The following is a 15,000-nucleotide window of genomic DNA, read 5'->3' as shown; positions in this document are numbered from 1 at the left end:
TATATATATATGTATATGTATATGTATATATATATCCATTTACTACCGCTTGTCTCGTTCGGGGTAGCGGGGCATACCGCGACCCCGGTACCCCCTGCTAAACTAATTTAGGATTGATTTAATAAGTTTGAGTCAATATATGTGAACTGTAAATTAATTTAAAATGAACGAAAACCATGGTCCAATAACCGAGGGACTGACCGTATCATGAGTCTCCTATACCCTTGCACCCCTAATTTAAACGTGTCCTGTTTTGTCATTAAGGTACATTTTGGACGACCAGTACACCTCATCATCAGGATCCAGGTTTCCAGTCAAGTGGTCGCCTCCTGAAGTCCTCAACTTCTGCAGACATAGCAGCAAATCTGATGTCTGGTCCTACGGTGAGGACGTACATTTTAGCCATTGTAGATTTTTTTATTTAATTTGTGTTTATTCAGGTGAGAAAATTTTTTGTTTGTTTAGCTTGGGGGTCAGCAACCCACGGCTCTCGAGCCGCAAGCGACTCTTTAGTGCCACCCAACCGGCTCCCTGGAGCATTTTTAAAAAGCAACATTAAAATTGGCGCTACTGAATGTGAGTGTGAATGTTGTGTGTCTATCTGTGTTGGCCCTGCGATGAGGTGGCGACTTGTCCAGGGTGTACCCTGCCTATTGCCCGATTGTAGCTGAGAGAAGCTCCGGCGACCCCCCTGGACCCTGAAAGGGACAAGCGGTAGAAAATGGATGGATGGTTGGATTAAATATGGAAAAAGATGGGGGAAAATATATTTTTTTGTTTGAGGACAAACATGACACAAACCTTCCCAATTGTTAGAAAGCCCACTGTTTAATGTTTGTATGTATACTTCACTGATTTGGTGAACATCGTTTTGTCCTTTTTACCAAGAATTAATTTACGTGGACCCCAACGTAAACAATTTGGAAAAACTTATTTGGGTGTTACCATTTAGTGGTCAATTGTACGGAATATGTACTGTACTGATCAATCTACTAATAAAAGTTTCAATCAATTCAATCAAAAAACTACTAATTTTGGCGGTTCTTGAACTCACCATAGTGTGTGGACTGTGACGCAACAGTTTGTTTACATGTAAAATCTTCCACTCCTTCTTTGTCTCATTTTGTTTACCTAACGTTTTATACTGTGCGTGAATGCACAAACGTGCATTTTGTTAATGTTATTGACGTGTTGGAGTGCTAATCAGGCATATTTGGTCAGTGCATGACGGCAAGCTAATCCATGCTAACATACTATTTAAACTAGTTGTATGCACAAATTGCATAATTTTGCCTCGTTGGTGTATTTGAGTTAATTTAATGTCTTTTACTTTTGTCCTCTTTGTACATAATTTAGTTTTGCATGTCTCATGACACAATATCTTTATGTAATATTGGCTGCATTCCATGTTGTTCCAGACCACAGCAAACATTACCTAGCTTGCCAAAAATTGGAATATATCTATTAAAAGAAGACAGCCTTAACTTGGACACACACATCTTCAACTTTAGCCATTAAAAGCCAGTAATTTCCCGGAGTTTTCTCACTTTCTGAGTAGCCTCTGATTTACTAATGGTTTCTTATGTTGTAAAAATGTATAGAATAAATATTACATTTCAACATTTCTGTCAACGAAGATTTGCTACAACCTGCGACACATAGTCATTTTGATAGTAGGCTATTATAGCTAACATAGACACTTGCGTCCTGTGTTGCCTTCATTATAGACTTATATATGGCTTTTCATTTTTTTGGGCTCCAGACAGATTTGTTTTTTGTAGTTTTGGTCCAATATGGCTCTTTCATCGTTTTGGGTTGCCGACCCCTGATTTAGCTCATTGGAACCTATTTTGTCTGTGCACACAGGTGTGCTGATATGGGAGGCTTTCACCGAAGGCCGCATGCCATTCGAGCAAAACAATAACCATGAAGTCGTCACCCTGGTAACCACAGGTCACCGCCTCTCCAGGCCCAAACTAGCACCTGCTGCCGTCTATGACATCATGCAGATGTGCTGGCAGGAGGTCAGTGTCCCCCGCGCACTCCTCAACTTGACGTTCTGGAACATGACTCTTTCTGTGTCCACAGAGACCTGATGACCGTCCATCCTTCTCTCAGCTCTGCTTGATGATCTCTGATGCCCTAGAGGGCGATGCTGCACTTGCCAACTGACAGGCTAGTCACTTCTGTCACAACAGTAACACTTAAAGACGCACATTATATGTGAGGATGCTATGGTCGCAAAATAGTTCATTGGAAGTGTGTTGACCAAAATGTTGCCTTACTGCTAAAATTTTGATTAAATTGGATTTTAATAAGTCTTAACTGGAACATGCGTTTTTTAACTTTAACTTTTTGTTGTTGTTTGTCTACATTAGTGACACAAGCTATGTAAGCTACAGTGCTAACAACACAGTCCCATTTGGCAACAACATCTTGCTAGATTCACCAGTTTGGTGAAGAAAAACAAAATGGCCACACTTGCAGTTCCATCGCTGCTGAGTGACGGATGGATAACAACACATGGGTGGGCATATACTTGGGGCGGACTCATTCAACTAGGCGGTATCATGTCCATGAGGAAGGACGTTTTCCCTTCATGATGTTATGAAAAGCTGCAACTTCAAAAGCGACTGCATTTGAGCGCCTCTTCTCACAGAAGTGGAGCAAACAAGTGAGGGAGATGATAGATTTTTCTCATGTTTGGTGCTAATTAACACACTCTAGGGTAGGACTATTCAGCTGGGGTTCGGGGGCCAAATCCATGAAGACTTTCCAGCCAAACAACAGAAATTAGGACCTTTTTTTAATGGCGCTCACAAGTATGGAAGAATAGACAATGTAGGCTTCGTACAGCAAGTTTTAATCGTGCCACCGGTATGACACAAAACTTTAATCAATCAATCAACATTTATTCATATAGCCCTTAATCACAAGTGCCTCAAAGGGCTTCACAAACCACAACGACATCCCTGGATATGAAAGTAGTTTGACAATAAGAAACACTGGGGGGGGGGGACCACTGGTGTGGGGACCCCCGTTCAACTTCTTTAGTTATGTTTGTGGTGTTCCTCAAGGTTCCGTTTTAGGTCTTCTCTTTTTCACCAATTGGGCTATTCAACTGGTGAAAAAAGATGATCAAAGATTAGCTTCTTAGCAAAAGGTCTTTAAAAACAGCAGAACACTCTTGTAACTCTGACAAAAGAAATACACAAAATTCAAATATCTACTGTAGAGAATGCTGGTTCTACAGAATATACAAAACAATTTAGTGGAATATCCCTGCTCTTGGGGCATCATTATAACAATTATAAAATCAAGTTAGTATCATATGGGTCCTTTAAACCTCGCAGTAATGTCAATGTCAGATTTGGTCCATTAAAATACTGATTAAAAAAAGGATGCTGCCTTTTTGTTTTGTTTTTTGTTTTTAAAAACTGTTTATTCGCCTCACAGACAATGTTATAATAAAAAAAAAGATAACAGTGTAGTTTTTCTGCGTGTCTCCTTAAAGACCTGTGCTGCTTCAAACAGACATGACACGGCACTGCTGGACAGTTCACCGCTGCTTTATGTATCAAAGGATGAGTGAGAGCAAGTAGCCTGCTGCAAGTGCTGCCACCACCGCTGCTGCTATCGCGGTGAGAAGAAGTGCCCTTAAAATGTTGTGGTCGTCTGAGTCTTGCGGTGGGGGACTCGCTAATGTCCCGTTAACCCCCTCGTTCACCACATTGCTAGCTGGCAGAGGACATAAAACACAGGTAACAATTTTCCATAGCTGATTTATTTTTATGTTAATGTTTCTCCCTCTCGTTCCAAAGCTTACCTGTGACGATGACTTGACATTCTGCAGACTTTCTGCCCTCTCTGGTTGTGACTTGACACCTGTACAAGCCAGAGTCTTCCAGTCGGAGTCTAAACAGTCGTAAGATGATTTTTCCCCGATTCAAAGCACCCATGTCGCTCTGTAAGCGCTCTGTAAAAGGTCCCTTGTAGACCGCGGGCACCTCCACACCTTCTTGCAGACGAAATAGGTGGACTGGTGCCTTGCCCTGGGCAAAGATCTCGCAATGGATCCACAATGAGCTGAGGAGCATGTTGCGATGGCTGGTGAACGTCCAACGCAGAGTGATGTTGTCGTTTTCTTTGGCGGAGTAGGACGCCTGGGTCACGTTAACCTCAAATCCACCTGAAGAAGATAACACATCAGGTCATGTGATCAATATAGACGAGGTGGGGGAGGAGGACGACTCACAGACACAGCCGGAGGTGAGTCCAAGGAGCAGAATGATCTTGCGCATCATCTCCCTGGAAGCAGAGACAGTGTGTGTGTGTCGATTAAAGGATTCAGCCCATCAGGTGCAAGTTCACTCACAACCCATCTCGGCGGTTGGCCATGTCAATATACAATTCAGGCTTAAAACTTGTCCTTTACGTTGTAATGCTATCAGAGCTCCAGGCGTCGACATGATGGTGATGTTTGCAGGCCACTCACGTCACTTTTAGCAAATATGGGTAAAACATAACTGAACTATTTAAAATACACAAAAAACAGGACTCACCTTGACTCAAGTATTATCCCTTTACTGCTGGCTCATGTTATCATCTAAATTTAGGTTAAGTTCCTGGAGTTGACAAGCAGCAAGTATGTAGAAATTGCTGGATTGTGCAGATGAAGTGTAACTTGTCAGGTCTAGTATCACCTGTAATAGGGGTGTGGCCACTTGGAAAGACACCTCTTTATGTACTTTTTTAGGTCGTTTATGTGTACATTTAAACAATTAATCCTCCCTTGGGGCCCCAACACACACAGCCGGTTGTGTATATTTAACGTATTTCCAGTTCATTTAGTAATAAAGGTTCTTTAGACTAGGCTATTCCACTGGTGGTTGAGTTCAGAGTTTAATTCAAAACATGGGAGACAATTGATATATTTGCAGCAGATTTCATTTACTCAAAACACTAGAGTAAATCCGTGGGGGAGGAGGCACATGTACAATGTCAGTTAATGAATAACCGGCCGCTTCATATTAATTTTTATGACAAGAATATTCCTAGCCCTTTCCTGCTCCCTCGCTGTTAAAGGATATAATAGAAAAAAAATCATTTTTCTAGTAGGTTACTTATCATCTCAAAAGTATCATGAATGTTTTTTCTAAATAAATTATCCACTTTAACAATCTTTTTCTTAAAGAGGTATTCCCTCATATTTAGTACATGAGTCATTTTCTCCATTGTCCATATTTCTTTGATAATGTCCAGCCGTAGTTTTCCAGTAGGAGATTCAGGTTTGTACCAGGACTTTCCTAAAGGCTGTTAAAAGTACCTTAATCAAATAACAATCTTCTGTCTGTACAACTGACAATATGTGTCCCATATACATAGTCATACATGTCATTGGAATTTTATATCCCAACACTAAACACAAAACATAGTGTACTTCTTCCCAATATGATTTTAGCTTTGTACAGCTCCAAATAAAATATGAATATGATTTGAATTTATTGAGTGGTAGTTCTAACAGAAATGTTTGATAATAGACTTTTTAATTGTTAAAATCTAAAATAACTCTTAATTGATACAAAATAAGCATCTACTCTAAACAAAAATATAAAAGGAAAACTTTTGTTTTTGCTCCCATTTTTCATGATTTGAATTCAAAGATATAAAACGTCTACTATATACATAAAATAACTATTCTTCTCAAATATTGTTCACAAATCTGTCTAAATCTGTGTCAGTGAGCATTTCTTCTTTGCAAAGATAATCCATCCCACCTCACAGGTGTGGCATATTAAGATGCTGATTAAACAACATAATCATTGCACAGGTGTGCCTGAGGCTATCCACAATAAAAGGCCACTGTAATGTGCAGTTTTATCACACAGCACAATGGCATTCTGACTGCAGGAATGTCCACCAGATCTGTTGCTCGTGAATTGAATGTTAATTTTTCTACCATAAGCCATCCCCAAAGGCGTTTCAGATAATTTGTCAGTACATCCAACCGGCCTCACAACTGCAGACCACGTGTAACCACGCCAGCCCAGGACCTCCACATCCAGCAGGTGCACCTCCCATAATCCTCTGAGACCAGTCACCCGGACAGCAGCTGCAACAATGGGTTTGCATAAACACAGAATTTCAGCACAAACTGTGAGAAACCATCTCAGGGAAGCTCATCGATGAGCATCTGCATGCTCGTCGTCTTCATCAGGGTCTCGACCTGACCCCAGTTTGTCATCGCAACCAGCTTGAGTAATGTTAGCAAAGGCTCACATTTGATGGCGTCTGGCACGTTGGAGAGGTGTTCTGTTCTCAGATGAATCCCGGTTTTCAATGTTCATGGCAGATAGCGTCTGTGATGTCGTGTGGGAGGGCAGTTTGCTGATGTCAACATTGTGAATGGAGTAGCCCATGGTGGGGGTGGGGTTATGGTATGGGCAGGCGTTTTTTACGGACAACGGATGCAAGTGCATTTTATTTATGGTATTTTGAATACACAGAGATACCATGGCGAGATTCTGAAGCCCATTGTTGTGCCATTCACCTCAAGCGCATGACAGTGCACGGCCCCATGTTGTAAGCACCTGCACACAATTCCTGGAAGCTGAAAAGATCACAGTTCTTGCATGGCGGGCATACTCACCGGACATGTCACCCATTGAGCATGTTTGGGATGCTATGAATTGGCGTATACGACAGCATGTTCCAGTTGATGCCAAAATCCAGCATCTTGCAGTCGAAAAATTGAGATGAATAGCCTTCTTTTAGAGCATGTAGAAATTGTGATGCCAGGAGTTTTTGACTAACCGGGTGCACCAGGGTACTGTCCCGGACATCATTTCTTTCTCATTTTCTAAATTTATGTTGTTAATGTTTCTCGGAGTCCTAACCCCACTTTTTTGGGAGTAATTCCCTTGGTGTGTTTTTGTCCTGCAGTCTCTCCCCATCCTTTTGCCGACATGTGGTACATCCAAGCTCTCTGGCCCATGGATTGAATCCGCCATTTTTGTGCTCAAAACCACCAGAGCATTTGTTCTTGTGATCTTTTCAGAAGCAGTGTCACATTCAGATGTAGAATCTGTATTTGAGTCCACATGACTAAGTTAACACTCAGCTGAAGGGAATGTGTGACGATGTTCACAGACTCTCAGGGGAGGGCGGGACAGGTACTGAGGAAGACACACCTCCCCGTTGTCAATACTCTTTGTGCAGCATTCGGCGGGATGCAGTCATGGGCCTGTGGGTGGGAGGGGGATGTTAGGAAAAGGCGCAAGAACGCCTTCATCCTCAAGGATTTTTCGGTTCTCCTACTGGGCACAAACAGGTGAGTCTTTTACTGCCGTCTAGTTTCACGTTTATCCTGTACAAACGTGCACAGAACAAGTGGCTCGGCTGCTTTACCCATTTTTGCTGCCTGTTTACTGGATTCCTTCACAGGTGTGTGTGTGTGTGTGTGTGTGTGTGTATGAGTCAAAGCACACACAAACACACCCTTGTAGAACAGAAAGTAGCTTGTGCAATGACTTTCAGTATTTGTGAGCGTTCCATGAAAAGATTGCACTCATTGTCATCTTTTAATGATTTGTGTTTTGTTGAGTTCATTGTGAAGAGTCGTTAATGAGAAATGGTCTGCAGTCAAGTGCACAGACACTTTGAGTGACAAAGAAGGCGGGGTATGTTTCGGTCTAAATGTAAGTCAGTGCAAGAACCCTCTTGGCCTTTAACAGCAACCTGGTTCCCATCTATTTGTTTTTTATTATTGAGCACTCTGTCACAGGCTGTAAATGAAACAGTTGCTCAATCTGGTGCGTGTCTGGTCTCGCCTCTCAGGAATCAGCATTCTCGGTTAAATCCCGTTAGGTGTGCACAACCCCTCCCTCCAAACACTTGACCCGACCTGCTCGCTCATGTTCAGACACTATTTTGGCAGGTGACGACCGGCGCTCCCACGCCCTCCACCGCCGCCTGATGGCGCCCGCCAACGGCTCAACGGCGCTCACGCAGAGGAACGAGACCATCGTGGACAGCACGTCCGCGACCACCATGGGCGCACTAATCCTTAGCCTCGTCTTTCTCGTGGGCTTCCCCGGCAACCTCTTTGTCATCTGGAGCATCCTGGCCCGCGCCCGGAAGCAGACCATTACCACCCTCCTCATCCTCAACCTGGCCATTGCTGACGGCTCGTTAATGGCACTGACTCCGTTCTTCATCGCCTACTTGATAATGAAGACGTGGGTGTTCGGGAAGGTGATGTGCAAGGTGCTCTTCTACCTGTGCCTGGCCAACATGTACGCCTCCATCCACATCATCACCATCATGAGCCTCTACAGACTGCTGGCGATAGTGCGGCCGCAGCGTGTCGCCGCCTTGGCCGGGCACAGGGTGGTAACGTGGACGCTGGCAGTCATGTGGACACTGGTGGCCGCCGCCTCCATCCCTGCTCTCATCTTTCGCAATGTGAGGTCGAATGACGGCCGCGCCATCTGCGACTCGTTTCATGACGAGGAGAGTCACGTAAGTTTGTATCGGCGCACACCACTGTCATCATGAAAACATTGACCACCTATCTGTGTGTGTAGACGGTCATCCAGTACATGCTGGAGCTGGTCCTGGGCTTCCTGGTTCCTTACAGCATCGTAGTGGTCAGCTACATCTGCATTTTGCGTCGCATCCAAAGGATCAAATTCCGCCGGCACATTCGCAGCGAGAAGCTCATCCTGGCCATCGTGGTGACCTTCTGCCTCTTCTGGCTGCCCTACCACGTTGTCAACATGGTGCAGGTAAACGTGCTTGCTCAGCGTGTACTTGTGGCGACTATTTACCTGTCGTTTGTTTCCCCAGGTTACATGGGCGCTATGTCCCGAGGGGGAGGTCACAACAATGTAAGCCTTCACACATGCTTTGGTACTTGCTTGTCGTGGTTACGGTTGCAACTTTCTTGCCTAGTTTTGTCATATCTTTTTGGATTGGCAGTTTTAAGCTGCTGATGTGGTCTGAGGTTTGTCCTGCCCCTCTATAACCTTTCTCAGCCCTCTGCTTTTTTGAACATAAACACCTCAAACTGCAATCACAATATCAGTTCCGATCCGACAGGTTGGGTAAAATCTGGCATCGGGGTAGAGCCGTCACCTCCTCAGTGGCTTTTATCAGCAGCTGCGCCAACCCGGTGCTGTACTTCTTCGCCGGCAAGTCGTACATCCGCCGAGAGGGTATGGCTTTCATGGCCCGCCTGTTCGAGGCGACCGGTCTGGACTCAGCCACCAGGAAGAGCCGTCAGAACAGCCAAAACAGTCGGGATAAAGACAAAGAATCGGATGGCGTCATGCTCAAGGAAAAAGGTCAGGACTCTAACTCGGGCTCTAATGTCAAAGCCCCGAAGCTGCAGACGTGACGCTGCTGATGGTGGTCTTGAACAACTCCTGTGTCCGTCTACACGATGAACCTATAAACTTTTGGAGGACAAATAACAACACCAACTCTCCACGTCTGTCTTGTCCCGCTGTGGTTGTGTTGTTGTACGAATGTGTTTGTGTGGCAAGCAAAGGTTTGAATAAACCGGAACACAAGTGTTGCTGCAGCTGCACTACAACTAGGAAGTCAGTCAATAAATCAATCCTCCAATAGACGTCGAGTGGATCTGGAATAATATTGTGAGAGTCCAGTCCATAGTGGATCACACATAATAGTGGGGCGTTATAAAAAAACAGACTTTTGTCTTTTGTCGTTTATTAATGTCCTGCTTGTACCACCTGACTTTGCACAATCTAATGAGATGTAGCACATATGTAAAGACTAGAGGTGCTGAAAAAAAATCTTCACATCCGAATCGCAAATTGTATATATTCCGATTCCAAATCTAATTATAATTTTCAAAAATGGATACAAAAATAAGTTTTAAGTTTTTAAAAGAATACGTTTTAAAAAGATGTTTTTAGCCCAGCTTCTACGCTTACGTCATTAGAGCAGCTTTTATAACCTGTTTTAAAAAGTTATTATAATTTTTATACCAAATAATATTAATCTGAAAATTGATTTTAATCAATTTTGAATCGAGTTGTCAACCCTAGGAATTGAATCGTGAGTTGGAAGATTCCCATCTTGGGCCAGCCCCTGGCATTAACACCCTTTGCAGTTTAGGGCCACAACCACGACGGGGGCCACATTATTATGGTGAAGTAGTGTGTGAATGTGAGCGTGGATTTTGTCTGTCTATCTGTGTTGGCCCTGCGATGAGGTGGTTACTTGTCCAGGGTGAACGCCGCCTTCTGCCCGTATGCAGCTGAGATAGGCTCCAGCACCCCCCGCCACCCCAAAAGGGACAAGCGGTAGAAATGGATGGATGGATGATCACTTCAGCTTAGCTTGTTCTACTTTGACGCACTGAACTGTCTCATGAATGAAATTATGCTCTGCTTGTTTCAAACTTTGATGCAGCAGTAAGTCAACATGTCCTCTGTTTAACCTTGTTTTGGCAGCTTCGAGGCTGCGTCCTTTCAAAAGCCAATAGAGATAATCGCTAATTTAGCATCATGTCATTATTGCGACAGATTTAAAGCTGTATTTCTTTAACGACTGAAAAGCATAACATTTTCCCCCAAAATATGTCTAAAGAACGTTGTTTTTTTTCATACTTATTATTATTTTTTTTTTACCACTTAATGCGTTTTGTTTACTTTTTCGATAAATGCCAAAGCGCCAAAGTAGTTTTGAAATGTCTTCACTGCGATAGGAAATAGCTAACATGTTTCTGTCTCTTCACACCCTCAATTCTATTTGTTTACCTTTTCATATGAATTTTGGACCTAATCTGGATTTCAAACGCATGGCCATTGAGCATATTCGACTGAATTGTAGTTGTCAGTGTAGTCTGTTTTTTGTTTGTTGTTCCTGTGTGATTATTTATAGCATGTATACTGTACAAATCTTAACTTGTGAAATATGAATATTACATTATCTCTAAATATGTGATTACAAATGTGACTGAACTGCATCTTTGTTAGTTGTTGGTTGTATGCACACACTCAGACTTCCAGGGCCAGAAAAAAGTAATAGAGTAAACCGTTGTTTATTGCTATTAATAGGTTCCAGGCCCGGTCATAGTAAATTAGTTTCCAAAAAGTAAGATTTATAAATTATGAATGGAACATTTTTATAGCTTGAGCATAAAAACTTTACTGCTTGTAACACGACTTTATACGCCGCAAACTTCAAAGCCTGATGTTGCCAGGGACGACTGTACTACAAGTAGCACTGTCTGGTTGCAGGGTTGTTAAATGTACGGCCCGCAAATAGGTTTTCTCTGGCCCGCGGGATGAGTTTGTTTGGTTTCCAACTACTGACAGCATCTTTTGTCTCATAAAATTGTTTTATAAGATTGTATCTTGGTCTATAATTGGCTCCCAAACAAGACGACAATAATAAATATAAAACTTGTTCTATATTTATAAAAAAAACCTCTTCATCCGTATAAAAATGAGCAGAAATTTTGGAATGTAAAAAACTGTTATTGTAAATGTGTCCACTAGATGTCGCAATAGCAATTATTTGTACCTTTTGTAGATGATGCTACATGTGTACAAAATAAACCAGTTGAGGAAAATGAGCAAACTGCATAAATAACATTTTGTAATTTTAATTTTGGTATTATTTTTTTTATCTTGATAGATTGAAAATTAACACCAATGAATTGACTGATGAACATTATCACATCATTTATTTAGAAAGTATAAATAGCGTCAAATAAAGATAGAATACTGTTAACCGAGACATGTAAGTGTAAAAAAAAACAACAACATTATGATTTGTACAATTTCAGAATGGGTTTGTTCTATTTCTAAAAAAAAAAAACAATCTGAAGTTCTCTTTATTTTTATGTTATCGTGCCGTGATTTCACCAGTCCGTCCCACTTGGGAGTAGATTTTTCTCCATGTGGCCCCAGATCTAAAATGAGTTTGACACCCCTGGTTTAGTGTTACACGAGTAATATTGAAGTCTGAAATGGGGCCACTAACAGAATCTTGTTCAGGGCCACAAAAATACTAGGGCCTGCCCTTCCCATTCCTTGTAAATATGTATTTTTATGGGACTTAAAATTATTAATAATGTGGGGGCCACGCCTACCGCCCAAATGCAGCCGAGATAGGTTCCAGCACCCCCCGCGACGCTGAAAGGGACAAGCAGTAAAAAAATGGATGGATGGAAAATTCTTTGAAAGACATGCAAGCATGCTGTATGTGTAATTGATGTCAGAGATTTATTATCATGACGTAACTGGCCAGTCCTGAAGTTGGCGTTTTGTTTGATAGCAGCCATGTTTTTTTTTTTTTTCATCATGTGTCGAGAAGGTGCACACCAAACTTCCAGGTGATTTGTTGCAAAAGCTCAAACTGTGTGAACATTTTCAAGTTAATCTGAATTATAGGGGACAGCGTGGCAGTGTTTGGGAGAGTGGCAGTGCCAGAGACCTGAGGGTTCCTTGTTCGATCCCCAGCTTCTACCAACATAGTCACGCCCGTTGTGTCATTGAGCAAGACACTTCACTCTTGCTCCTGATTGGTCGTGGTTAGGGCCTTGCGTAGCAGCTCCCGCCATCTGTGTGTGAATGTGTGTGTGTGAATGTGGAAGCAGTGTCAAAGCCCTTTGAGTACCTTGAAAGTAGAAAAGCGCTATGCCAGTATAATAACCCATTTACCACTTAATAAAAAAGCATGTGTACCTTTAGCTGACAGACGTTTGAAATAGAAATTTGAAATAGACGGTTAATTAAAAAGAGTGGCCACAATGAACACTTGTAAAAAAATAAGTTAAAAAAAAGAAGAAGCTGATTGTGTGTTGAATACTTGTGACTTGGCTGTTTTTTTTTCTATTCATTCTCCTTATTAAAATATTGCGAAATGAAATTGCTTCATTGTTTTTGAACAACCCTGCAAAGCTGACGTGGTTGCAGGGCTTCCCCTCACGTCACACTTGTCATTACACAATGTCCGCCTGTAGCGTGAGCACACCTCGTTTCCTCTCAGTGCCCTGGAAGCAGCCAGGGATGTCAAAGTGACTGCACGTGAGCGGCCTCCTCGTCTCGACAGGTAACTTTTATTTTGAAAGATCATAACCTTCCTGAAAGTAACAAGTAGGAAACGTTTTGTGTTAACGCTTCCAGATGTTGGCAATGTCAACCTTCATGGTTTTGGCCCTTGACCCTGCTCACTCTGTCCTAGGACTTTATTGTGAAGTCATTAATGCTGTAATGTTTGTGTGCTGTCATTTCAACACTTCCTGCTTCCTCTCTACAAGTGTGCTGTCCACAGTAGCAGAAGTCAAATAAATCGTTGCGTGGATGAAGCCATGGCGTCCAATGCCAGCTCTACCGCTTTCTCGCCGCCCATCAGCACTTCGGCTAAGGTCGGTATTGCCATCTTAACCGTGGCGTTCGCGCTGGGCTTCCCCGGGAACCTCTTCGTGGTGTGGTCAGTGATTTGCCGCGTCCGGAAGCGCTCGGTAACGTGTTTGCTGGTGCTCAACCTGGCGCTGGCCGACGCCTTCGTGCTGCTCACCGCCCCGGTTTTCCTGCGCTTCTTGGCCGCCGGACAAGGGTGGGAGTTTGGCTCGGCGGCGTGCAAGCTGGTGCACTACCTCTCGAGCGTCAACATGTACGTGTCCATCTACCTTATCTGCCTGATGAGCATGGACCGCTGGTTGGCCGTCACCAGGCCTTTCCTGTCACAGAGGATGCGGACTAAGCGCTCTTTGCTGGTTCTCTTGCTGGGGGTCTGGGTCATGGCCTTCTTGCTGTCCCTCCCCATGCCCTTCTATCGCAGGTAAGTCCTACATGTAGAGTTGTGGTCAAAAGTTTACAAACACTTGTAAAGAACAGAATTTCATGGCAGTCTCAACCACAGAACTTTCCCCCAGAAGGTATTGTTTGGCCACAATACTTAGCAATATGTTTGGAGGAGAAAAGGTGAGGCATTTAATCCCAGGAAGACCATGCCCACCGTAAAGCATGGTGGTGGTAGTATTATGCTCTGGGCCTGTTTTGCTGCCAATGGAACTGGTGCATTAAATGGGACAACCTACAATCATCTGCCCAGAGGTTGGGTCTTGGGCACATAGTTGTGTGTTCAAACAGGACAATGACCCCGAACACACGTCAAAAGTGGTAAAGGAATGGCAAAATCAGGCTAGAATTAAGGTTTTAGAATGGCCTTCCCAAAGTCCTGACTTAAACGTGTGGACAATGCTGAAGAAACAAGTCCATGTCAGAAAAGCAACACATTTAGCTGAACTGCACCAATTTTGTCAAGAGGAGTGGTCAAACATTCAACCAGAAGCTTGCCAGAAGCTTGTGGATGGCAACCAAAAGCGCCTTTTTGCAGTGAAACTTGCCAAGGGACATGTAACCAAATGTTAAAAATTGCTGTATGTATACTTTTGACCCAGCAGATTTGGTCACATTTTCAGTAGACCCATAATAAATTCATAAAAGAACCAAAATTCATGAATGGTTTTGGTACCCAACAAGTATGTGCTCCAATCACTCTATCACAAATAAATAAGACATGTAGAAATTATTGGAAACTCCAGACAGCCATGACATGATGTTCTTTACAAGTGTATGTAAACTTTTGACCACGACTGTATATTCTGCATTATGTCTGGAATTGCAGCGTTGTGTTTGCATGTGCAGCAATTTGAGGAAAGTGTTCCCAAACAACGCCACGCTGAGATATTGTGTGCCGTACCACTGGGGCAGTGTGGGTCACCGGGTCTTCCAGTACACCTTTGAGACCGTCATGGGCTGCCTGGTGCCTTTCTCTCTCATCAACACCTGCTACTCTTCAGTCATCTGCCGCCTGCGGAGCGCCATGTTCCAGCGTCGAGGCCAAGGCAGCCGCCTGATCCTGATGATCATCTGCGCCTTTACCATCTTCTGGGTGCCGTATCACATCATCAACATCATTGAGGTGATTCTCTCAGACTTCCGGACGTAAGGACCG

The 15,000-nt window shown here is 43.2% G+C and overlaps 4 protein-coding genes across 6 annotated transcripts in view; 3 read left to right on the top strand and 1 right to left on the bottom strand.

Annotated features, from left to right (window-relative positions):
* Window positions 1-3,490, top strand: part of tec (tec protein tyrosine kinase) — a 25,076-nt gene extending 21,586 nt beyond the window's left edge. For both annotated transcript variants that reach the window (XM_061913422.1, XM_061913420.1), the window contains exons 16-18: window positions 265-383; window positions 1,867-2,024; window positions 2,089-3,490. In XM_061913422.1, the coding sequence (XP_061769406.1) occupies window positions 265-383; window positions 1,867-2,024; window positions 2,089-2,172 (361 nt within the window). In that variant the 3' untranslated portion in view covers window positions 2,173-3,490. The remainder of the gene's footprint in view (window positions 1-264; window positions 384-1,866; window positions 2,025-2,088) is intronic.
* LOC133560656 (vascular cell adhesion protein 1-like) lies at window positions 2,858-7,151 on the bottom strand. Its single transcript, XM_061913426.1, has 4 exons — window positions 4,563-7,151; window positions 4,256-4,308; window positions 3,827-4,189; window positions 2,858-3,738 (listed from the first exon to the last, which is right to left on the bottom strand). Exons 2-4 carry the CDS (start codon window positions 4,302-4,304, stop codon window positions 3,578-3,580), a joined length of 573 nt encoding a protein of 190 aa, XP_061769410.1. The 5' UTR covers window positions 4,305-4,308; window positions 4,563-7,151; the 3' UTR covers window positions 2,858-3,577.
* Window positions 7,152-7,180: 29 nt separating this feature from the next.
* On the top strand, window positions 7,181-9,631 carry LOC133560654 (leukotriene B4 receptor 1-like). Its single transcript, XM_061913423.1, has 5 exons — window positions 7,181-7,330; window positions 7,937-8,520; window positions 8,586-8,786; window positions 8,848-8,888; window positions 9,100-9,631. The coding sequence occupies exons 1-5, from the start codon at window positions 7,261-7,263 to the stop codon at window positions 9,395-9,397; spliced, it is 1,194 nt and encodes a 397-aa protein (XP_061769407.1). The 5' UTR covers window positions 7,181-7,260; the 3' UTR covers window positions 9,398-9,631.
* A 3,311-nt stretch (window positions 9,632-12,942) lies between these two features.
* The window catches only part of ltb4r (leukotriene B4 receptor), a 2,895-nt gene continuing 837 nt past the window's right edge, over window positions 12,943-15,000 (top strand). The window contains exons 1-3 of one of the 2 annotated variants that reach the window (XM_061913425.1): window positions 12,943-13,089; window positions 13,298-13,821; window positions 14,691-14,967. In XM_061913425.1, the coding sequence (XP_061769409.1) occupies window positions 13,349-13,821; window positions 14,691-14,967 (750 nt within the window). In that variant the 5' untranslated portion in view covers window positions 12,943-13,089; window positions 13,298-13,348. Of the gene's footprint in view, window positions 13,822-14,690; window positions 14,968-15,000 lie in introns of both variants that reach the window. The other variant, XM_061913424.1, reaches the window with a different exon arrangement.

Source organism: Nerophis ophidion, linkage group LG10 (genome assembly GCF_033978795.1).
Source record: "Nerophis ophidion isolate RoL-2023_Sa linkage group LG10, RoL_Noph_v1.0, whole genome shotgun sequence".
Classification (NCBI taxonomy): Eukaryota; Metazoa; Chordata; class Actinopteri; order Syngnathiformes; family Syngnathidae; genus Nerophis; species Nerophis ophidion.
The sequence above is the reverse complement of the archived record's forward strand: the minus strand, read 5'-3'. Positions and strand labels throughout refer to the sequence as shown.